This window comes from Mercenaria mercenaria, chromosome 4, assembly GCF_021730395.1.
Source record: "Mercenaria mercenaria strain notata chromosome 4, MADL_Memer_1, whole genome shotgun sequence".
In the NCBI taxonomy this organism is placed as follows: Eukaryota; Metazoa; Mollusca; class Bivalvia; order Venerida; family Veneridae; genus Mercenaria; species Mercenaria mercenaria.
Genome location: NC_069364.1, coordinates 5,464,801 through 5,488,988, shown reverse-complemented (window position 1 = coordinate 5,488,988; position 24,188 = coordinate 5,464,801). Strand labels below are relative to the sequence as shown.

The following is a 24,188-nucleotide window of genomic DNA, read 5'->3' as shown; positions in this document are numbered from 1 at the left end:
GTGTGTGAAGTTTCAATTCATTCCAATTAGTGAGTACTGAGATACCAGCTTACATACAAAACCTTAACCAAAAATTTCTAAGTCGAAAAAGGGCCATAATTTTGTAAAAAAGCAAAATAGAGTTATGGGACCTGTGCAATGTAAGTCAGTTTATAACAGTAAATAAGTGTGTGAAGTTTCAATCCATTCCCACAAGTGGTTACTGAGATGCTTACATACAAAACCTTAACCAAGAATTTCTTAGTCGAAAAAGGGCCAACATTTTGTAAAAAAGCAAAATAGAGTTATGGAACCTGTGCAACGTAGGTCAGTTTATCACAGTGAATAAGTGTGTGAAGTTTCAATCCATTCCCACAAGTGGTTGCTGAGATACCAGCTTACATACAAAAACTAAACCAAATCGGGACGCGGACGCCGATGTGGCCGCTGCCGCATGGGCGAATCCAACAGCTCTACTATTCTATGAATAGTCGAGCTAAAAATAATGATATTCTTGGATAACATTTTTCAGTTATTTTGAAACTTATCTTATATTAGACCACCTTGCCATACAGGACTTGTGTAAAGCTATAGAATTTTAAGCTAGCCATATGGTATAGTAAAGGTAACCAATACCTTTTCAATAAAATTTTTTTTCCTTACTTATTTTTAGAAAGATAAACTTCCTTTTCCTTTTACCCTTGAAAAATGAAGACATCTGACTAAAGTGTCTAGTTTTTTAAATGTTTTTTCCTTCTTTACTATACTTTACCTCTGTATCTTTCTCATCTGCCATTTCTGCATCATCAACATCAGAGTTGTCTTCCTCATTATCCTGGGTTATCTGTCCCTGCTTTTCTTGTTGCTCAGCAGTGGCGACATCTAGTGTCTGGGCATCATGATGTGACTTTGAGTCTTTAACATGCTCGTATAGGTCTGACTTATTCTGTTCTTCAGACTCCTGAATACACAGCAGAATCTCAAATTATATAGATATATATATATCTCCTAAACTAGTTCAATATGGAGGTATTCAAGCTACCAAAGCACTGGAAGTTCCATGCTGTTGATGTTTTATGTCATCATTTTAACAAAAGTCTTACATTGTCAGCCATCAACCTCGGCTCCATGAAGGTAAGATATCAGTTACTAGTGGAAAACAGATTCATATTTAGGGCTAGGCATCACAACTTACATTCCTACCCTGGAATATCATGATATTTTCTTCCATGCCACAATAATATACAGAACTTTATCTTACTTTAACAAGAATACAGTCTTCATTTAACAGTTTGGCCAGCTCAATTTTAGCAGCGAAAATAAACATTTTTACCTTTTCTTGAAATAGCATTTGAAATTACATGTACATGTTCCCTAAATCTGTTGCCTATGGCAACATCAGAAAATATGCTGGTGCATATGATGTCTTACATTAACAAACATGGTAAAATTAATTCTGCTCAATCCCAGTCATAGTGCTTAAGAAATCCAGGAACTATGTTAGACTAACTGAAACAAACTAGAACTGATACGTTCTGAAGTCCTCAACCTGTAGCTACTGGTGTGTAATAAAGAACATAGTTGTGACATTGTCTGGATTCAGACTTGTGGCTTCTACAAAAAGTTTTATTGTCAATAATCAAATTCAGTCATTTCACACTGAATTATTAAATAACTTCCCATATTAAATACCTGATTATCTTCTGTTTCTTCCTGTTTATTCAGTGTGGAATCAGTTGTTTTTAATTTCTTGTATTTCTGATCAGTTGACCCCAATGACCTTTCACTGTCAGATTTTCCAGGTTGTCTGTCCTCCTGTTTTGAGAAGAACAAAAGGTAGTAGAAATTTATAAGAACTTTCAGAAAATAAACTGCAGAATGAATTTAGACTGAGAGTCAACTGTATGATACATCTGCTCTGTTGTAAACAAATTAAATATCTTTGTATTTTTTCTGTTTATAACACAAGTTCAACAATACTTAAACATAACTTATATAGATCATACACTTGAATATGGTAAAAAGAGGGCCAGACTGTCACAAAATACACCCATCATCAAACAAGGCCTAATTCAAGAGCCATAATCCAGGAGTGCCTGGGGCGATTTGGGTGGTTATCGAACTTGGTGGAGATATTATGCCCGCAAACATCGTCAGCAAGTTTGGTGAAGATCGGATGAAAACTGTTCGACTTAGAGAGGGACAAGGCTAAATTCGCAGTTTTTCGCGTAATTCAATGGCCATAATCCAAGTGTGCCAGGGGCGATTTGGGTGGTTATCGCACTTGACTGACATGATGCCCACAAAAATTGTCAGCAAGTTTGGAGAAGATCAGCTGAAAACTGTTTGACTTAGAGAGTAGGCAAGGGTGAATCTGCAGTTTTTTGAGTAATTCAAGGGCCATAATCCAAGAGTGCCTGGGGCAATTTGGGCGGTTATCAAACTTGGCTGAGATATTATGCTCACAAACATTGCCAGCAAGTTGGTGAAGAACGGATGGAAACTGTTTGACTTAGAGAGCGGACATGCTTTGGACACTGACCGCCCCCCACGGGTGTTCACATAATACGCCCCGCTCTTTCAGAGAAGGGTGTATAAAAAGGGTTCAAAAGAAAGTTTTTTCTCTAAAAAAATTAAGATTTAAGGTTATAAAAGGCAGTTTGGAAACTAGTCTCAAATTTCTGTGCAAAATTTTGAAAATGATAAATACATGCTGCATTCTGCAGTAAAACAAATGTCAAAACAAGTTAGATGGTAATACCTGTTTCCTTTTACCACTAGATGATGAGTCTGCTACTTTTGTTGACCTTTGACCTTGATGACCTTCAATTTGGTCTGCACTAGCTTGACCTGTACCATCGACCTACAGAGATGTAATGTTATTGGTCAAGACATGTTTAGCAAGCTAGTAACTTAAATATTTAAATACACTTATACCTGGTCTTAAAGTCTTGAATATTGTTTGAAGTATTTAATCAAGCTAACCCAATTATTATATACCTTTCTATAAATAATAACAAAATTGCACACGACAGAGTCCTGAAACCCAGGCCAGTAACCAGTATGATTTAAATGGTCAAATACCTGGTACTTGTTTAGGTATATAATGAATAACTCACTAACAGTAATGATGTGCCGTACAATGTTACTAGCACTTCAAACCCCATATTGACACTCGGCTATGCCCTCATGCAAAAACAGAGTAAGTAGTCCTAATAAACACTAAAGGCACGTAATTTCTATTTAGTAAGTGTATACCAGTAATATTTACAACTTCATATTAAGATTTTAAAGGTTGATTTTGAAATATTTACATTCGCCCTATTCTTTTCCATTGAAAATTATGACGTTCATTTCGTATGAACAACAAAAGGAAAGGCGCGAAATTTATGTCATCGCTGCTTAGTGATAACCGACCGCTGTTTTGATGACGTCCGCGTATAGTCAGGGAGAACGTTCCTTAGATGACGTCGCAGTTGTTCCGTGTGTTAAACAGAATGGCCAGGAAGTTGATTTTAATGTTAAATGCCATAAAATATGTGCAATTTATAATATTATCTTGTTTACAATTGGAAAGGAAATATAATGTAAATATAAGAAATGAAACTATTTTTTTTGGTATTCATGCGAAATGAACGACAGAATAGGATCGGCAAATTAAACATGAATTGCCAGCGCGATTCATGGATTTGCCGATCTTATTCTGTCGTTCATTTCGCATGAACACCGAAAAAAATCATTTCATTTCTTAAAGAACTAAACTTTGTGGCAGTTGCAAAGTTTTAAGGAATTTAACAACTCAGACATTAATTGACATAAAGAAGGAAATCCTGGGCTTTTAAAACCTCTTTTTGTTACAGCATGTTATATACACAACACGAACTGGCAAGTAAACCTTTAAAAACACAGCTGTAATTAACATATAATATCATTTTCATAAAAAGTTTATTTAAGTGCCCTAATTTAGTTTCTACTAATACTAGCATCATTAAGTTATATATATATTAATATGAAATATCTGCTAATAAAGCCTACAATATAAATTATTCTGCAGGCAGCAACAAATTAAAATTGACAAAGTCCCAAAACTAAGAAACAAGAAATAAACATATCAACAAACCTCTTGTTGCTCATTTTCAGTTGTTTCCCCTGCAGTATCCTGTGCAGTGTCACTCTGTTCAACATTCTCTGTTGCATCATGGGAAGTCTTCCCATAATGTTCTACTGTAGGTACAGGGTCGTCTGCTTCATTTTGATTCTCATTCTCTTCTGTATCTACTGCAGACTCATCCTTAAATAAAAATGAACCCTTTATAAGTATAAATCTGAATGCCAGTTGTATGAATTTTTCAAATACAAATTTTATTAACAACTGATGACCAAGAGATTTAAGTTTATCACCAAAATGATATATCCACTGTAGTTCTTACACAGTAACCCAATTTGAAATGTAGTACAGAACACACCAGCTGATGTAACATGTGATGCCAGCAAAGAAATGAAAGCTGACCTAAGGTGTACTAATATAGAGATGGGAAATGACCCGAGGTGGACCAGAATAGAGATGGGACCTGGCCTGGAACTGTCCCGAGGTGGATCAGTATAATGATGGGAACTGACTTTGCGGTGTACCAGTATAGAGATTGGAACTGACCCAAAGTAGACCAGTATAGAGATGGGAACTGACCCAAGGTGGACTAGTATAGATATGGGAAATGACCCAAGCTGGACCAGTATAGATATGGGAACTGACCCAAGCTGGACCAGTACAGATATGGGAACTGACCCAAGCTGGACCAGTATAGATATGGGAACTGACCCAAGGTGGACCAGTATAGGTATGGGAACTGACCAAAGATGGACCATTATAGATATGGGAACTGACCCAAAATAGACTAGTATAGGAATGGGAACTGACCCAAGATGGACCAGTATAAATATGGGAACTGACCAAAGATGGACCAGTATAGATACGGGAACTGACCCAAGGTGGACCAGTATAGATATGGAAACTGACCCAAGATGGACCAGTATAAATATGGGAACTGACCCAAACTGGACCCGTATAGGTATGGGAACTGACCCAAGATGGACCAGTATAGATATGGAAACTGACACAAGATGGACCAGTATAGATATGGGAACTGACCCAAGGTGGACCAGTATAAATATGGGAAATGACCCAAGGTGGACCAGTATAGATATGGGAACTGACCAGAGGTGTATCAGTTTAGATAGGGGAACTGACCCAAGATGGACAAGTATAGATATGGGAACTTACCCAAGATGGACCTGTATAGAGATGAGACCTGACCAGAGATGTACCAGTATAGAGATGGGTACTTACCTGAGGTGTAAACCCTTGTTCATCTTCGCCTTCCTGGTCCTGCCTCTCATCAATGTCTGCTGAATCTTTACCATCAGTGTTCTTCTCTTCATTGTTTGTTTCTTCTGGTAGGTCTTCTCCATTGTCTTGAGACTGCTAAATAGTTGATAAAAGCATGTAAATTAATTTAAAACAAACAGTGCTATAGTCAAATGTTGGCCACTTAACACATTGGTCACAGGTTCAAACAGAAAGTTAAACAAATACCTGTGCAGCTTCATGTATATTTATATATACTTGCAACCTACTTTATGACAAATGGTTTTCATTGCACTGCTGACAGGATCAGGTTCGGTTCAGTCTTGGAGCTTTTTATCATATAAACCCTCCCACCCTCCCTACATTATAATCTTAATCCTAAATATCAGCAGCAATATAAACCCCTAGTAGCACTATATCTAAAGTTCCACCTTATACCTCATTAGCACATCTGGAATGTTTCAGATAAAATAAGTATCATCTTCTTTCTCTTGCCCTAATTTCAAAATATTATAATTCCACCTTTGAAAAGGAGCCTAACTATCAACAGTTAGCAGTCACAAACCTCTTGGTCTTGTTTCTCTTCTGATTCGGATTTCTGTTCCTCACCAGGTTCGTCAGGTGTGTCCTCTGGTGGCAAGTTCATATCTTCTTCTTTTTCAGGGCCTTGAAAAAAATACTCAAAATTAATGAAGGAAGAAACTGTTAAAGACATATGACTGCTGTCCAGGTAAATTCTTCAAGGATGCAAGAGTAAACTTTGATACTATACAGTATACACATCAGATTTGTGCTTTGCATGACTGTGTACACAGCATGTTACAAATCTCTGAAGGCTAAACCGTAAGTACTTGGGTATACTGGCACTGTATAAGCAACATTTCTCCAAATCTATTTACCAAATATAAAAGTAAGGCAGAGCATACATGGGAATGTTGATATGGTCTCATTATACCTGTTTCATCCGTCTCTTTTTCATCATCTTTTGCTCCATCATCATTGTCATCATCAAGGTGTAAGTCATCTGGAAGGTCAAGGTCATCAGGGGCCTGCTGTTCTTCCTGCTTGCCATGATAGGGGTCAATTTGGTCATCATCATAATTGTCCTGGAACAGAGAAACAGAATAGATTTACATGACCATTCTAAGTATATTCATATTTTACTTAAAGGTCCATTACTAAGGGAAAGTGAGTTGGCAATTTTTTTCATAGCCAGTGCATAGACTTCTGCAAGACACTAAATAATGAAGATTGGCAGGTCAAAATTTACAGAAGGTCTTTGGAACTCAAAGAAATGTATGTGTATTATGTTGAAATTTCAATGAATCGACAGAATGACCCCCCAGGTCTTTTTAACTTTCTTCATACTTCATAGAACAAGAGGACCATGATGGTCCTGAATCGCTCACCTCTTCCCACATGATCCAGTTTTGAGTATGACGTCGTTTTTTCTATTATTTGATATAGTGACCTAGTTTTTGAGCTCATGTGACCCAGTTTTGAACTTGACCTAGATATTATCAAGATAAAAATTCTGATCAATTTTCATGAATCTCCATTGAAAAATATGGTCTCTAGGAGAGGTCACAAGGTTTTTCTATTATTTGACCTATTGACCTAGTTTTTTAAGGCACGTGACCCAGTTTCAAACTTGACCTAGATATCATCAAGGTGAACATTCTGACCAATTTTCATGAAGATCCATTCAAGGGCATGGCCTCTAGAGAGGTCACAAGGTTTTTCTATTTCAAGACCTACTGACCTAGTTTTTGATCACAGTTGACCCAGTTTCGAACTTGACCTAGATATCACCAAGATAAACATTCAGACCAACTTTCTTACAGATCCCATGAAAAATATGGCCTCTAGAGAGGTCACAACGTTTTTTCATTATTTGACCTACTGACCTACTTTTTGATGGCAGTTGACCCACTTTCGAACTTGACCTAGATATCATCAAAATGAACATTCTGACCAATCTTTATGGAGATCCATTCACAAGTATGGCCTCTAGAGAGGTCACAAGGTTTTTCTATTTTTAGACCTACTGACCTAGTTTTTGACCGCACATGACCCTGTTTCGAACTTGACCTAGATATCATCAAGATGAACATTCAGACCAACTTTCATGAAGATCCATTGAAAAATATGGCCTTTAGAGAGGTCACAAGGTTTTTCTATTATTTGACCTAATGACCTAGTTTTTTAAGGCACGTGACCCAGTTTCGAACTTGACCTAGATATCATCAAGATGAACATTCAGACCAACTTTCATACAGATCCCATGGAAAATATGGCCTTTAGAGAGGTCACAAGGTTTTTCTATTATTTGACCTACTGACCTAGTTTTTGATTGCACATGACCCACTTTCGAACTTGATCTAGATATCATCAAGATGAACATTCTGACCAATTTTCATGAAGATCTCATGAAATATATGGCCTCTAGAGAGGTCACAAGGTTTTTCTATTTTTAGACCTACTGACCTAGTTTTTGACCGCACGTGACCCAGTTTCAAACTTGACCTAGATATCATCAAGATGAACATTCAGACCAACTTTAATACAGATCCCATGAAAAATATGGCCTTTAGAGAGGCCACAAGGTTTTTCTATTATTTGACCTACTGACCTAGTTTTTGATGGCACGTGACCCACTTTCGAACTTGACCTAGATATCATCAAGATGAATATTCTGACCAATCTTCATGAAGATCTTACGAAATATATGGCCTCTAGAGAGGTAACAAGGTTTTTCTATTTTTAGACCTACTGACCTAGTTTTTGATGGCACGTGACCCAGTTTCGAACTTGACCTAGATATCATCAAGGTGAACATTCTGACCAATTTTCATGAAGATCTTGTGAAATATATGGCCTCTAGAGAGGTCACAAGGTTTCTCTATCTTTAGACCTACTGACCTAGTTCTTGACCGCACGTGACCCAGTTTCGAACTTGACCTAGATATCATCAAGGTGAACATTCTGACCAACTTTCATAAAGATCCCGTGAAAAATGTGACCTCTAGAGTGGTCACAAGCAAAAGTTTACGCACGCACGCACGAATGCACGCACGGACGGACGACGGACGCTGCGTGATCACAAAAGCTCACCTTGTCACTATGTGACAGGTGAGCTAAAAATACTTGTACATATGCTGCGATTTATTTCCAATTTCTACATACCAACTTTCATTTTCCAATAAAATGAAATAGTTTCTGTGCTTTTTAAAAGAAATTAAAATGTTCACTTTCCTTAGTATTGGACCTTTAATTTGACTGTAAACTACCTTTTATAGAGTTAAAGTTTTGTGTTAATGTGTTTCTTATTTTCTCTTTACAATGTATGCACTCATCCACAAAATTATTGCTAAGCACTAAAAGTATCCTACTGAAAGGGTATTTGTCATATTTAATGCCAAAAGAAACACATTTTTGAATTGATGCTTAACTGAAGAACCTGCATGTTCTCCATATAACCAACCATTATGCAAAGAACTTAAAAACATAAGTGATATCCTTCCAGTAAAATCTCTGTTTTAAAAATCTGATATAATATGGGTCATTCTAAACTGCCATTGGTTACCTGATCTAAATTATCCAGATTGTTTTGTTTCTGTTTTTCATCATTCTCATCCTCCTCTGTCTCATCTTTATTACCCTGTTCCCTGTCTTTATCATTCTCAGACTTGTCAGCATTGTCATCTTTAGCGACAAGTTCTGGTTCACTTTGTTTACCATCCCCTGGTCCTGACTCTTCTTTCTGTTCCTACAAAAATACAAGTCATGATAGACATCAGTTTATCAACATTTACATTAACAGCATTGCTTTCATTGATTAACTGAAACCCTGTTTTATTTTTTTCCTTCAGAAAATTCTTTTCAGTATCAAAATAAAATATTTATGAAAATGTCTTAATTTCAGAACTGCAAATACATTTCACTTCCTAAAGTTCTCATTTTACAAGTTTACCAGTTTGAGTGAATCAAAATTTTCCTTTATGTCAAGGTTGTCTATTTTATGCAGTTATACAATAAACATTTGATAAGCCATTACCCCTTAGGCAAGTAACTCATATTAACAATTTTCAACAGACAGAACTCTCTGACTTCATCAACATTATCCTACTCACTTACTTCATCAACATTATCCTCCTCATCACTACCCCACATCTGTTCATCAAGCTTATCATTGTCCATTTCATCCACCTCACCCATCTGTTTATCGATATCTTCTTCATTTTCGTCATCATTCTCTTCATCATTTTTTTCTTTATCAACATCTTCCAGATCCTGAGCTTTGGCATCAAAGTCTTCTGACATCTCAATTGCATTTTCCTCTGATTTTACATCAGGTTGATTGTCAGGATCTTCTTTATTGTGATCTTCTGGTCTTTTCGCTTCATCCAGCTAAGAGAAGAAGTACAAAATACATTAAGCTACAATTTCACTAAAGATATACCATTCCTACATAAAATAAGGAAGAAAAAAACACTCAAAAATATCAAAAAATAATTGCAACAGTCCTCATCTTCAAGGTGGTTAATGACATACTTCAGCTCCACTCCCTTCTCCTTTCTACCAATGTAACTAATATCCCAAAACAGTGTTGCCCCATGCCAATACATCTTACCTGATCCTCATCTTCTATCTGGTCACTGACATTCTTCACTCCCTCTCCCTCACCCATCCCAGCTTCTTCCATATCACAGAATTCTGTTGCCCCCTCCCCAGACATCTCATCAGACAGTTCCGGAGGTATACAGAAACCCTGAAATACAAGAAAATATTTCATTTTCTACTAACAATCTTTGTGGATTGACATGCACAAAAGTGTCTACTTCCCTGCAAACGGTTAGACAGCAATGGCAGATAGATAGACAATACTTCCATTTATATGTACAGACAAAAACATCAAACATATCATTTATTTGAACCTTTGAAAACATTACATTATTTCTTTTAAACATTCTGAATAATAAATTTTAAAGGATTTTCCAATTCAGTTCCTGTTTTGTATTGATGAGACATTTTGCTGTTTAACATTTAGGCCTGTTTGACTGAGTTAATAGGTTAACTTGTATAAACAAACAATAAAACCATCTTTAAATACAGAATAATCTAAAACAAATGCTAAACAAAGTTTATTCATCTGTCAGAAATAAACCAAAATGCATAACTTTTAAATTGCCTATCGTGTGAACTCCCCAAGCCTGTTTAGTAAATACAATAAAGTTTTTCATTCTGTCAACATTTTACGACATGTGTAACATTATTTTCTTTTGCAAAAAAAATAAGAAAACCCTACAGAAGGAGATAATTATTATAAGGTAAAGGAAAGATGAAAGGTTACCTTTGCTGCAAGGTCTGTAAACATTCCTAGAAGCACAGACAGAAGTTTTCCCATAGTTCTCTGTGTTGCTAGGTTACTGATCACATGATGGTGCACAATATCTCTGTACTGGTACAAGAGAGGGGCACAGTGGGATAGGTTCTCTACCATAGCCTTGTATGTGTCCGAGGTTCTGGAGGACACAACTTGTTGTAGGAGGGATTGTAAACTGTTAATAGTCTGGAAAGTAAATTAACACTTTAATGGGAGATGGAGTACTGTGAAAATACCTTATGAGTTAGGATAGTTTTTTTTCTCTCAAAATATCATTACTAACATAATGTATTTGATAAAAGTATAATGTGTCTTGACATCCACTGTTTAAGACAAGAGAGTCAAGATGACCCTGGATTGCTTAACTGAGTAATATCAGCTACATGTTTCAAATGTCAAACTGATGCTAAAATATTAACAAGAGCACCGCCTTGCAGGTGCTGACACTCATCTGATTTTTTTGTATAATAGAAATATTGTCCTACCCATGATTTTCTAAGTCTAAAAAGGGCCATCATTCTTGCAAAAAGCAGGATAGAGTTATGTTTCTTGATGTACAGCGTCCGCTTATGATGGTGAAAAACTGTTGCAAGTTTTAAAGCAATAGCTTTGATAGTTTATGAGAAAAGCTGACTTAAACATAATACTCAACCAAGAAAACTGATTCTCTAAGTCCAAAAGGGGCAATAATTATTGCAAAAAAGCAGGATGGAGTTATTTTTCTTGCTGCACAGGGTCAGCTTATGATGGTGAACAAGTGTTGCAAATTTCAAAGCAATAGCTTTGATAGTTTAAGAGAAAAAGTTGACCTAAACATAAAACTTAACCAAGAAATATGATATTTTCTAAGTCCAAAAGGGGCCATAAATCTTGCAAAAAACAAGATGGAGTTATGTTTCTTGCTGTACAGGGTCAGCTATTGATGGTGAACAAGTGTTGCATGTTTCAAAACAATATGTTGGATAGTTTAGGAGAAAAGCTGACCTAAACATAAAACTTAACCAAGAAATCTGATATTTTTTAAGTCCAAAAGGGGCCATAATTCTTGCAAAAAGCAAAATGGAGTTATGTTCCTTGCTGCACAGGGTCAGCTTATGATGGTGAACACCTGTTGCAAGTTTCAAAGCAATATCTTTGACAGTTTAGGAAAAAACCCTGACCTAAACATAAAACTTAACCAAGAAATCTGATATTTTCTAAGTCCAAAAGGGGCCATAATTCTTGCAAAAAGCAGGATGGAGTTATGTTTTTGGTGTACAGTGTCAGCTAATGATGGTGAACAAGTGTTCCAAGTTTCAAAGCAATAGCTTTGATAGTTTAGGAGAAAAGCTGACCTAAACATAAAACTTAACCAGGCAACGCCGACGCCAACACCAACACCGATCAAGTAATGACAATAACTCATCATTTTTTTTTCAAAAAATCAGATGAGCTAAAAAAGTAGGTCAGTTGGTCACATTCAAGGTCACTGAAAGTCAGTTTTAAGATCAGTGTGCAAAACTGTATATGTCATTCAAATTTCAAGGCTGTATCTTAAAAAAACAAAAAAGTAAGTCAGTAGGTCAAGGTCAAAGTCAAGTGACCTCTAATTACTTGGGGTCATCGGGTAATTATAATTAAACAGTCTAGGAAATAAGATCAGAAAATTTTTGAAGAATTTTTTCCTATTTAACTCATATAACAAGTGACCCCCATGGTGGGGCCTCTTTTCACCCAAGGGGCATAATTTGAACAATCTTGTTAGAGAACCACTAGGCAATGCTACATACCAAGTATCAAAGGCCTAGGCCTTGAACTTTCAGACAAGAAGATTTTTAAAGTTTTTTTCCTATGTAAGTCTATGTAAAACTTGGAACCCCTGAGGTGGGGCCTCTTTTCACCCCTGGGTAATAATTTGAACAATCTTGGTAAAGGACCATAAGGCAATGCTACATACCAAATATAAAAGACCTAAGTCTTCTGGTTTCAGACAAGAAGATTTTTTTTCCTTAAAGTTTATAAGTCTTTGTAAAACTTGGGACCCCCGGGGTGAGGCCTCTTTTCATCCAAGGGGCATAATTTGAAAACTCTTGGTAGCGGACCACCAGGCAATGCTACATACCAAATATCAAAGGCTTGTGGTTTAAGGCAAGAAGATTTTTAAAGTTTTTTCCTATATAAGTCTTTGTAAAATTTTGGGCCCCCAGGATGGGGCCTCTTTTCACCCCAGGGACATAATTTGAACATTATAGGTACAGGATAACTGGATGATGTTACATACCAAATACCAAGGCCCTAGGCCCTGTGGTTTTCAAAAAGAAGATTTTCAAAGTTTTCCCTATATAAGTCTTTGTAAACCATGTGACCCCCAGGGTGGGGCCATATCTGATCCTAGGGGGATAATTTGAACAATCTTTGCAGAGGACCACTAGATGGTGCTACAAGCCCTATGACCTGTGGTTTTGACAAAAAGATTTTTTAAGTTTTTCCTTTTGGTTGCCATGGCAACCAGAGTTCTGTATGGAATTTAACTCTTTGAACAATTTTTAAAGAAGACCATCCAAGGAACATCCCTGTGAAGTTCCATCAGAATTGGCCTGATGGTTTAGGAGGAGATTTGTTTAAAGGAAAGTGTGGCAATCACAATAGCTCACCCTGAGCACTTTGTGCTCTGGTGAGCTAAAACAGTAAACTCAGCAGTTCTGAAATGTCATAAATTATAATTTTGGTCACTGTATTTAATAAGCCACACAGCTGGGAATCATATAATATAACACTATATTAAAGCTATCTTACAGAGATAAAATGTGAATCAATTCTCAAATTAGTAAAAAATGTTATCTGTGTATAACAGGGTTTAAAATCCACAAAGTTTTGCCTGACCTTGAGATTAACAATTATCTGTAAGGAAACATACCTGGTCACATTCTAAGAGTTGTCTGTCTTGTTGCAGTTTTTCATATATGACCTTCACAAGGTGACCCTCACACAGTTCCTCATCTGTATCAATGAGACAAACAATAAAATATTACCTTGTATTAAACTAATTGGAATTAAGCTAGTATTTATTCTTTATCACATTTTTTACACTCAGTGCTTCTTGAACTTTTTAAATAGAATCAGAAAATGTCTAACAGATAAACAGTTAGCTGCAAAAAGATCAGGAATGAAGCATCTAAGACTGGCTGTTTTGTTCTGTGTTTAATGCTATTTCTCAACAATATTTTCTATTATCTAACTGTAGTGAGTTAACCTAACCAGTGCTCATGGATTCTGTACAGTACAGACTTACTCTCCACAGTAACTTCCTGACATGGACCAAGTGGAAGAAGAATGACTTCCGACACACTTTCTTCTGTCAAACTTTCACAGGAAGCAGGATCAAACTCGCAACTTATCCTGTGCTTCACTTACTGAACTGATCAGGTAGGATACCTCTTAGGCAGGGAGAATCTGAGACAGGTATGTTATAACAACCATTCTCAATGCGTCTTAAAAACAACATATTATATCATAGCTTTACCTTCAGTCTCCTCTGTGGGGCTATCACCAATATTTTCTGTTTCCATGGTAACATGATGTTTGCTTTGCTTCTGCACCACCAAAAGAATACTTGAAATCAGCTGTTCCAGTGTCTCAGAGAATTCTGACACTGCATCACTAGCAAGGTCATTCACTTGACCTTGACCTTCAATGGTTTTATGCCAAGTTTCAAATTCAGACACTTTACTATTAATTTCTTCAGACAGGAAATGCAACACTTCAGTAAAAGCATTTGGGTGACTGGAATCAGGGTCTGTAAAAAGCTTGCAAAGCTGTTGCATGCTGGGTACAATAGCAAACAACTTTGCATACACTGTCTTCATATGCTCAATGTCTGACCTGCAAAATGAAAAAGAACAGTTTTCCTCATATAATAGCAATTTTCATGTCAAAAATGTTTGACATGTACATTCAAATAATTGGAAAAAAATATTCAAGGTATGTTTCCACCATTAGTTAATTGTTTGCCTAAGTGTGCTTGACAGGAAAATTAGCTAAAAGTCAGAAATCACAAATATTGGCAAGTCAAAAGTTGATGCTTTTGCAAGGTTTGGCGTCACATCTAACCTATCTGAACTCCAAGTGTATGCTGCTAAAATCACGGAAATTACTTAAAAGAAGAAAATAAATCCATCAACAAAAGTCACAGAAAAACAAAATTATAAAGAAAAGTTATTACATGGCTTACCAAATAAACAAATGTGACTGTACCCCTGACAACATTGTCTGTGAAATCTGTACTTCGTTTAGTAAATTCTGAAAGTAATGAAATAGTTTGTCTGTTTCAAACAAACAATATGCTGCTATGTTAAAAAACATAATTAGACTATGCAGGCAAAATATCAACTCATGTTTTCACAATTTCATCTCATACATTCACTTAACAAGTGGCAAAAGCTGGCTGAGTCACTCACCTGAGGATGACCTTGACTGTGTTGTCTTATACCTGATCAAGTTTGGTAAACATGCCTCAAGTGGTTCCTATGAAGATATATTTCAAAACTTTTTTTCCTTTTCCCCAAAGAGAATACATGTTTCTGAACATTTTTGGTAAACATACATCACCATGTGGTTGAGTTTTTTTTCAAAGTTTTTTTTTCTATTTCTAGCTTTGGCAGACTGCATGTATAATAAAGCAGAACCATTTGATTAAATCTGAAAAAAGGTTCATGCAAACAATGCTTAGGCCCTCTTCTGAACATCCAGAAAGTGGTTCATGAGATGAAGTAAGTAAAGATTTGTTTCTATTCTAATCTCTGACTGCTCCTAAGTGCAGTCAATCAGAACCATTTGAGTAAACGAGAGAGTTCCATACATATTTCTGACCAAGTTTGATAAGGATTTACCTGGACTAGAGATATTGCATTTTTGTGCTCCTCATCTCCTTGCTTTAGTAGTGCCATCTGGTGGAGATTGTCTGCTGGTACAGGGGATGGATGTAGAGTGACTTCCACTTGTTGCTGTGGGCAACAGTGTAGAATAACAAGGAACTGATTCAAGCCTTCCAAAACCTGACAGACAAGGCTTTTACAGACATCCTGAAACAGACAGTATAGACAGAATAATTTTAGGTAAGTCAGTCAATACAATGGAAGCACAGCAGAAGTTTTCTTTCTGGTTTTGAGGATAATAAAACTAATGACATAACTAAACTCATATCTACTTAATAAACTTAATATTAACTTTGCAATGTATGTACATAAATTGTTAAAAGTAAGATCCTTCCTTTGTTTTTACATTAATTCCAATTGGCAAAATTGAGATTTTAGAGCCATTAGGTATTTCTCTATGACCTTTGTATGATGGTGAATTTGTGGCCTTGTAGAATTTACATAAACAGGCTAAATTTTAGTTCAACAAGACTGTAAGTAGTGTAAAGTCATTGACATGCAAATCTTTAAATGTCGTTTCCCAATACTATCAACAAGAGGACCATGATGGTCCTGAATCGCTCACCTCTTCCCACATGACCCAGTTTTGAGTATGACGACGTTTTTTCTATTATTTGACATAGTGACCTAGTTTTTGAGCTCATGTGACCCAGTTTTGAACTTGACCTAGATATTATCAAGATAAACATTCTGACCAATTTTCATGAAGATCCATTGAAAAATATGGTCTCCAGAGAGGTCACAATGTTTTTCTATTATTTGACCTATTGACCTAGTTTTCGAAGTTACGTGACCCTGTTTTGAACTTTACCTAGATATCATCAAGGTGAACATTCTCACTAATTTTCATGAAGATCTCATGAAAAATATGGCCTCTAGAGAGGTCACAAGGTTTTTTCTATTTTTATAACTACTGGCCTAGTTTTTGACCGCACGTGACCCAGTTTCGAAACTGACCTAGATATCATCAGTTGAACATTCAGATCAATTTTCATGAAGATCCTTTGAAAAATATGGCCTTTAGAGAGGTCAAAAGATTTTAATAATTTTAGACCTACTGACCTAGTTTTTGACCGCAGTTGACCCAGTTTCAAACTTGACCTAGATATCATCAAGATGAACATTCAGACCAACTTTCATACAGATCCCATAAAAAGTATGGCCTCTAGAGAGGTCACAAGGTTTTTTTATTATTTGACCTACTGACCTAGTTTTTTAAGGCACGTGACCCAGTTTCAAACTTGACCTAGATATCATCAAGGTGAACATTCTGACCATTTTTATGGAGACCCATTCACAAGTATGGCCCCTAGAGAGGTCACAAGGTTTTTCTATTTTTAGACCTACTGACCTAGTTTTTGACCGCACATGACCCTGTTTCGAACTTGACCTAGATATCATCAAGATGAACATTCAGACCAATTTTCATACAGATCCCATGAAAAATATGGCCTTTAGAGAGGTCACAAGGTTTTTCTATTTCAAGACCTACTGACCTAGTTTTTGATGGCACGTGACCCACTTTCAAACTTGACCTAGATATCATCAAGATGAACATTCAGACCAACTTTCATACAGATCCCATGAAAAATATGGCCTCTAGAGAGGTCACAATGTTTTTCTATTATTTGATCTACTGACCTAGTTTTTGATGACACGTGACCCACTTTTGAACTTGACCTAGATATCATCAAGGTGAACATTCTGACCAATTTTCATGAAGATCTCATGAAATATATGGCCTCTAGAGAGGTCACAAGGTTTACCTATTTTTAGACCTACTGACCTTATTTTTGACCGCACGTGACCCAGTTTCGAACTTGACCTAGATATCATCAAGATGAACATTCAGACCAACTTTCATAGAGATCCCATGAAAAATATGGCCTTTAGAGAGGTCACAAGGTTTTTCTATTATTTGACCTACTGACCTAGTTTTTGACAGCACGTGACCCAGTTTCGAACCTGACCTAGATATCATCAAGATGAACGTTCTGACCAATTTTCATGAAGATCTTATGAAATATATGGCCTCTAGAGAGGTCACAAAGTTTTTCTGCTTTTAGACCTACTGACCTAGTTTTTGATGGCACGTGACCCAGTTTCGAACTTGACCTAGATATCATCAAGATGAACATTGTGACCAACTTTCATAAAGATCCCATGAAAAATGTGACCTCTAGAGTGGTCACAAGCAAAAGTTTACGGATCACGCACGGACGACGGACACCGCGCGATCACAAAAGCTCACCTTGTCACTTTGTGACAGGTGAGCTAAAAAGCAACTTACGGCATTGTGGAAATAAGGCGACGCAATGGTAATGACTAATACTCATCAGTGCTAAAGATAAAAAGGTACTGTACATAAATTCATTGTTTATGTGGAACTAACATCATGCTTGTATCAAATAAAGAATTTAAAACATCTTCAGCAACAACTTTCCTAAATATGCCTTAAGAAATAAACTTTGACTACACTTACATTCCACTTGCTGGCATCGGACTGTGGTATTGTTATCTTTCTGTTGTCATTTAGCCTGTCAACATCCTGGACCAGCATTCTGCAAGTACGTCATGATTACATTAATAACTGATGCATAACTGTTCAAATGCTCTACTGACAGAGCTACCTTGTCATTTTCACAGATTCTCTCAATCTTTAAAAACAAACTGATACAAGATGGCACTCTCGACTACTATGATGTTGGATAAGGGGGAGTATTTAATTACTGTGATAAACTGCTAAACTAAATGAAATATTTTATATCTTATGAAAATAATCAAAAGTTACCGGATCTGTTTGTACTGGGCTGCCAGGTAGGTAACCTCTGTGTGTTGTTCCATCAGAAGTTTGTAGAGGTGCTCTGCAAAACCTCGACATCTATCAATATTGCCAACACCAAGTTCCTGTAAATCAAAATGCATTTTAAGTCAGGATCATTTACATAGATGTGAAATTTTACGAAATACAGACGGATCGATTAAGATACCATGCCAACTTCAATTAACATTTCAGTGATTGTCCTATTTTTTAATGTCTAGTCTAGTTCTTTATCACCTACTAACAACTTCCACTCAAGAAGCTAAGGATGTGTATATCTTACTGTCTCTGGTTAAACTGCCACTTGGCAACATTTATATATGACAGAATATCATTAGTCTGCCTGCCTGTATTTCCCTGCCAGAACTAACTAGATCCCTAGGATTCAAAAGACATACTCAGAATGCAACAATGCACTAGCCCAAAGAAAACAGCAAAATTAATCTTCTCGAGTATTGAGACTTGCTGACGTGTTTCTATACTCAGTTTTATAGAGCAAACCTTATAAAGATATTGTACAGAAGCCCTGAGCACCTCAAGTTGCACAGTCTTGTCATCACAACAATATTGATACAGAAGACTTTCAGGAGAAGGTATATGTAGCCTACACAAAATAAATACAGGTAAGTAATTAGTAATTTACCTTTGAAGGTGTAACAAGAGCAGCCTGGAATTGGGCTCTCCTGGACACACACTTGTAGAAATACGGCAGACAACCAGACCAGACTTCCTGCACTTGACTGTCACTGTAATAAGCAATATTGTTAAACTTGTGCAATATCAATGATACTGGGAAATATAAACATGGCCACTGGATCAGTTCCAATTATGTTTATTTATCCTGTAATTTTTATGTGGGTTTGTGTCCATTTTTTTTAAGAACTCTTAAAGGACTCTTTTACATTTCTGTTCAATCATGTAATCTGACTTAATATCTCAACGATTTTCTCTTGGAGTCCAATATGTGGCTAAGTGAGGTGGAGCATGCATATTAAAGAGGAGCGAAATATCCTGTTAAATCCACTCATAAATGTAACTGGTAACTTTCGATTTCTGCCCTCCACTGAAATTTAGGGAACTAGTAAGAGCTGTTCAAAACATTCATCAATGTACCTGCACCCTAGCTCTAAGCAGCAGTATTCTGCTGAATTTAGTTACCACAGGCTGCACTAATGGTTCAAAGTGAAAATGCTCCTAGGTGTAGCTGACAGCATCTTCACAGAGAACTTATTCAAATGAAACTCACAGAATAATTTATTCCCCTCCACCCATCCCCTCACCCTGCAAACCACGATGTAAATATTGTAAACTAGAGAAGTCATTAATGTAAATTGATAAGTGATAAGGACAAACTAACCTCTGCAAGGATACACTGAGATCTACAGGAGGTACTTTCAGAGCTTTGTCACTGCTATCTGTAATGGCCAGTCCTCTTCTGTATGATAACCCTGTAATATTGAAGACATGTATAATTGTTGCTAATAAACTTACTTTTACTCTGTACAGAAAATCTGTTTGCAAAATGTCATAAACAGTTACTTCATATATGGTACTGAATGAGGGTATGATGGTCTTGTATCGCTCACCAGACACCAACAGCTCAAACTGGTATAACCAGACACATTTCTCCAAAATCATTTTGAAAACTGACCTGCAGATTCAGAGATGATTGTCCACTATATACTATATACACATCTGAAAAAGTGACCACACCCCAGGGCTGCCATTTCTTTGACAAATTGGAGTAATTTAAAAATCTTGATAGAGGGTTACAAAAGAAATATTTGTGTGAAATTACTTTATATTTTGACAAGTTGTTTTGGAGATGTCATTTAAATTTGTTTCTATTTTCAGCATTACCAGCTCCTATGTGCAACCAAATGGAACAATTTCAACAACTTGGGAAGAGGACAATCCAAGGAACATCCAGGCAATGTTTAAACAACTTTCACCACATGATTACAGAGGGTATGTTGTTTGAAGAATGATAGTGTGCGATCATTATATCTCAGCCTGAACACTTTCTCTGGTGAACTAAAAAGTTAAGCAAAGAAAATATTAGGGGGCACTATAAACAAACATTTCTTGAAATTAAGGGAATGTGCATACCAAGTTTGGCGAGGTATCTGAAGAGGTCACTCAGTGCTGTTCTCTTCCTCAAGTTGATATGCTTTGCCTCAGATTTCTGCTTCTCCTTCTCTTCATTCTGAAATACAAACAGGGTGTATAACTTGCCTGAAATATTGACATGAATTCTAAACCAAATTCTGATAGTGAACAAGGATTTTGGAACCATTCTAAAATATTGACAGGAATTCAAGACAAAATTCTGATATACAAATAGTGAGTTTGGAACCATTCTAAAATACTGACAGGAAATCAAGACGATATTCTGATATACAAATAGTGAGTTTGGAACCATTCTAAAATACTGACAGGAAATCAAGACGATATTCTGATATACAAATAGTGAGTTTGGAACCATTCTAAAATACTGAAAGGAATTCCAGAACAAATGCTGATATACAAATAGTGACAGAAATTTGATTTCCTGTTTTTTTTTTATATTATGCACAATCCAATTTGGACTGAATGTACAGAAAAAAAACAAAAACTCAGATTTCACAGTGCTTACCCTGTTAACTTCTAGTGCTTGCAGCTCATAAATATTTTCTATCAGTTCACCTAGAGAGAGAAATATAACATGTTATTCACACCATGTATGCCTTGTAACCTTGTTGTTCTTTAAACCTAGACTTTCTGAAAATGCCCAGATTAATATTATTATAAATGTTCATAGATTAATACAGTTGGAATAATAGAAATGTTTAATCATAAAATTACACTGCAATGCTTATGATAAAGAGTATGCACCATTGACAGTAAAACAAGATACAGCTGGAAGTTGGATGATCACAGAAAATTTCACAATTGTAACAAATAAAACTAGAACTATCACTAAAGGTGATGAATGTACCCCATGCATGACATGCACTGACACAGTACATTGCAATTTGACGCACACAAGATTGCATAATTATGTGGACTGTATGTATATAGACTGTATGTATACAGTATAGTTACCAAAAAACAAAGTCCCATAACTATTCAGAACATTTATCTAAAAGAAAGTAACATGCAGCATGCACAACTAGGGTTGGTACTGATCACTTGTTTAAAGTTTCATTAAATTGTGTGCAAGGGTTCGGAAGATTAGGCGTGCACAAGATTGCATATGCAGACTGTATGTACATAGTATGTTAACAAGAAACAAAGTCCCATAACACAGCAATTTTTGTCGTTGAAAGAACCTAACATGCCCAGTGCACAACTACTGTTGTTACTGATCCCTTGTGTGAAGTTTCATTAAACTGTGTCATGGGGATGAGGAGAGATGGTGCGCACAAGATTGTGTCTATGTATATAGTATAGTAACAAAAAACAAAGTCCAGTAACTCTGCAAATTTTTTTTTTGAAAGAACCTAACATGTCCCATGCACAACTACTGTTGTTACTGATACCTTGTGTGAAGTTTCATTAAATTGTGTCAAGAGGATGAGGAGAGATGGTGCGCAAAAGATTGTGTCTATGTATATTATATAGTAACAAAAAACAAAGTCCCATAACTCTGCAATTTTTTTTCTGAAAGAACCTAACATGCCCCATGCACAACTACTGTTGTTACTGATCACTTGTGTGAAGTTTAATTAAATTGTGTCAAGAGGATGAGGAGAGATGGTGCGCACAAGATTGTGTCTACGGATGGACAGACAGACAGACAACCTGAAACCAGTATACTCCCCCTTACAACTTTGTTGTCGGGGGGTACAATTATTGTGCTGTATTAAATAAACATCAGTTTCATGCAAAATGCTACCAATTATTTTAGATTATCTTCAAATTCAAATGTTATGTCTGCATATACCTGTATTGTAAAAGGCATATACCCTTAAACAACTGTCATTTCATAGTCAAAGTTAACATATAAGTACGAAACATTCTTGTTTGCAGAAGACAATATTTTCTTTTAAACACTGTTTTTTAGACTATGTCAGTGTAATTCAATGCCAATGTTTCTACATAAATACAAACCTGTAAATTCATCTAGAGATACTATGTGCTGACAATACTGTGCTGAGCTTACAATCTGTCTCCAGTGTTTGTTTAAACGTGTACACAGATGTACAAGTCTATACTGAAGAGGAAATCTTTCAGGTGAACATGCTGCAGGAGCAGGCTGGAGTCTGACCTAGAACAGAAAGTTGCATGTGCTACTGCTGGGCTTTGCATTTTAAACAGAAAACAGTTCTTTCATTCAACTCTTGGCCCAAGCAAGACTATCTAAAACTGACCACCACATAAGGAGCTATCATTATTTGACCTTCAATTAAAACCCTGGACCTTTGAAATATCAAGCTTTGGTACATTAGCTTTTTGTCTTCCAGAATTACAGACTCCACTTTTTTATTTACATCGTAAGAATCAACAGCTACGTGGGTCTGCATTCTATCTTTGACCATAACTTCTCACATGGTTAAGGTAGGATATAGATTGGTTCAAAAGTTAAATCTAATTCTAACATGCCAATTTCTGTTAAAACACGCTTACACTGAAAATGATGTCACGTTAACGTGCAATGACGTCGATGTTTTTCTTGCGGCCAAGAAAGAGCGCTACTATATTTTATCTACTGTTTTAGATTAAGGGCATATAAGAATCAAAATAATGTATAGCAAAATCGTGTTTTACCTAAATTAATACACTCAAAATTGGTTATACGTCGCCAGAATAATTCACTCGGGCTACGTCCTCATGACATTATTCCATGGACGTATAATCTCTTTCAGTGTATTAATAACATTAAAACATGGTTTTTCTATGCATTATTTCTTAAATCACACCGTGACTGTAAATTTTATCAGTGTACAAAGAACCCTTAAGCATTTCTGGAGACCATCTTACACATAGACAGTACAGTTTGTGTAGAAGCAGAGAGCTCAGGTAAAATTGATACGAACCAAAAGTAAAATATCTGTCAACAACACCTCTACAGATTAAACACTAATCTACAGAAGCAAATACATGTATGTTCTTTCCAACTAAAGTGGAACACAACCAGAACGTCTGAAAAGTCTCAACCCTTCCTAACTGAACAACTGTCTTGGTCCAAAATTCCTTCAAAACTGAAATTCTCAGATCTGAACTTCCAATTTGGCTTTCCATCTGGGGGAGTTGCATTGTAAACCAATATCTCTCCATAGAAACATTTTCTGTACAACAAAAAATATCAGTGTTCCAAACAAACCTACAGAAGCTTCACTATATCACAGAGTAGCATTTTACCTTATATTGTTCTAGCTGTTTAACAAAGTCTTCCTGATATTTGTTCATTTTCTCTGACCAACTAGAGTGATCTGCCCCTGAAGAGGTGGCGCCAGTGTCTACATCTCCCAAAATTCCTTGCACAGGCTGCTGCAGAACACCCTGCAAATATTTATGAATACAAAATTAATAATGAATTTACACTGATCACTAGATATCTACATCTCCATTACAAACAAAACTTGAACAGCAAGTCTGTACCAGGACAAACATGTTATCTGCTAGTAACTTCCCCACATGAATCAGAGGTGGAGGACACATGATTTCAGACACAATGTCTTTTATCAAATTGTCACGGAGAACATACCGCCTAGCCGGGGTACTGAACTCACGACCCCGCAA

At 36.4% G+C, this 24,188-nt stretch overlaps 1 protein-coding gene across 3 annotated transcripts in view; it reads right to left on the bottom strand.

The window, feature by feature from the left end:
• The window catches only part of LOC123552623 (midasin-like), a 143,925-nt gene that overhangs the window by 12,219 nt on the left and 107,518 nt on the right, over window positions 1-24,188 (bottom strand). For 2 of the 3 annotated variants that reach the window (XR_008370465.1, XM_053540242.1), the window contains exons 71-93: window positions 23,808-23,948; window positions 22,557-22,713; window positions 21,100-21,149; window positions 20,574-20,670; window positions 19,822-19,912; window positions 19,108-19,210; window positions 18,435-18,550; window positions 18,126-18,204; window positions 15,599-15,790; window positions 14,941-15,008; window positions 14,233-14,591; window positions 13,627-13,709; window positions 10,698-10,916; window positions 9,978-10,115; window positions 9,482-9,754; window positions 8,931-9,113; window positions 6,300-6,450; window positions 5,910-6,010; window positions 5,327-5,461; window positions 4,100-4,270; window positions 2,741-2,842; window positions 1,672-1,794; window positions 752-940 (exon numbers count right to left, since the gene is read on the bottom strand). Coding sequence is in view for 2 of the 3 variants with exons in the window: in XM_053540242.1 (XP_053396217.1) it covers window positions 752-940; window positions 1,672-1,794; window positions 2,741-2,842; window positions 4,100-4,270; window positions 5,327-5,461; window positions 5,910-6,010; window positions 6,300-6,450; window positions 8,931-9,113; window positions 9,482-9,754; window positions 9,978-10,115; window positions 10,698-10,916; window positions 13,627-13,709; window positions 14,233-14,591; window positions 14,941-15,008; window positions 15,599-15,790; window positions 18,126-18,204; window positions 18,435-18,550; window positions 19,108-19,210; window positions 19,822-19,912; window positions 20,574-20,670; window positions 21,100-21,149; window positions 22,557-22,713; window positions 23,808-23,948 (3,321 nt within the window). In the remaining variant the exon portion in view is untranslated. The remainder of the gene's footprint in view (window positions 1-751; window positions 941-1,671; window positions 1,795-2,740; window positions 2,843-4,099; window positions 4,271-5,326; window positions 5,462-5,909; window positions 6,011-6,299; window positions 6,451-8,930; window positions 9,114-9,481; window positions 9,755-9,977; window positions 10,116-10,697; window positions 10,917-13,626; window positions 13,710-14,232; window positions 14,592-14,940; window positions 15,009-15,598; window positions 15,791-18,125; window positions 18,205-18,434; window positions 18,551-19,107; window positions 19,211-19,821; window positions 19,913-20,573; window positions 20,671-21,099; window positions 21,150-22,556; window positions 22,714-23,807; window positions 23,949-24,188) is intronic. The other variant, XM_053540243.1, reaches the window with a different exon arrangement.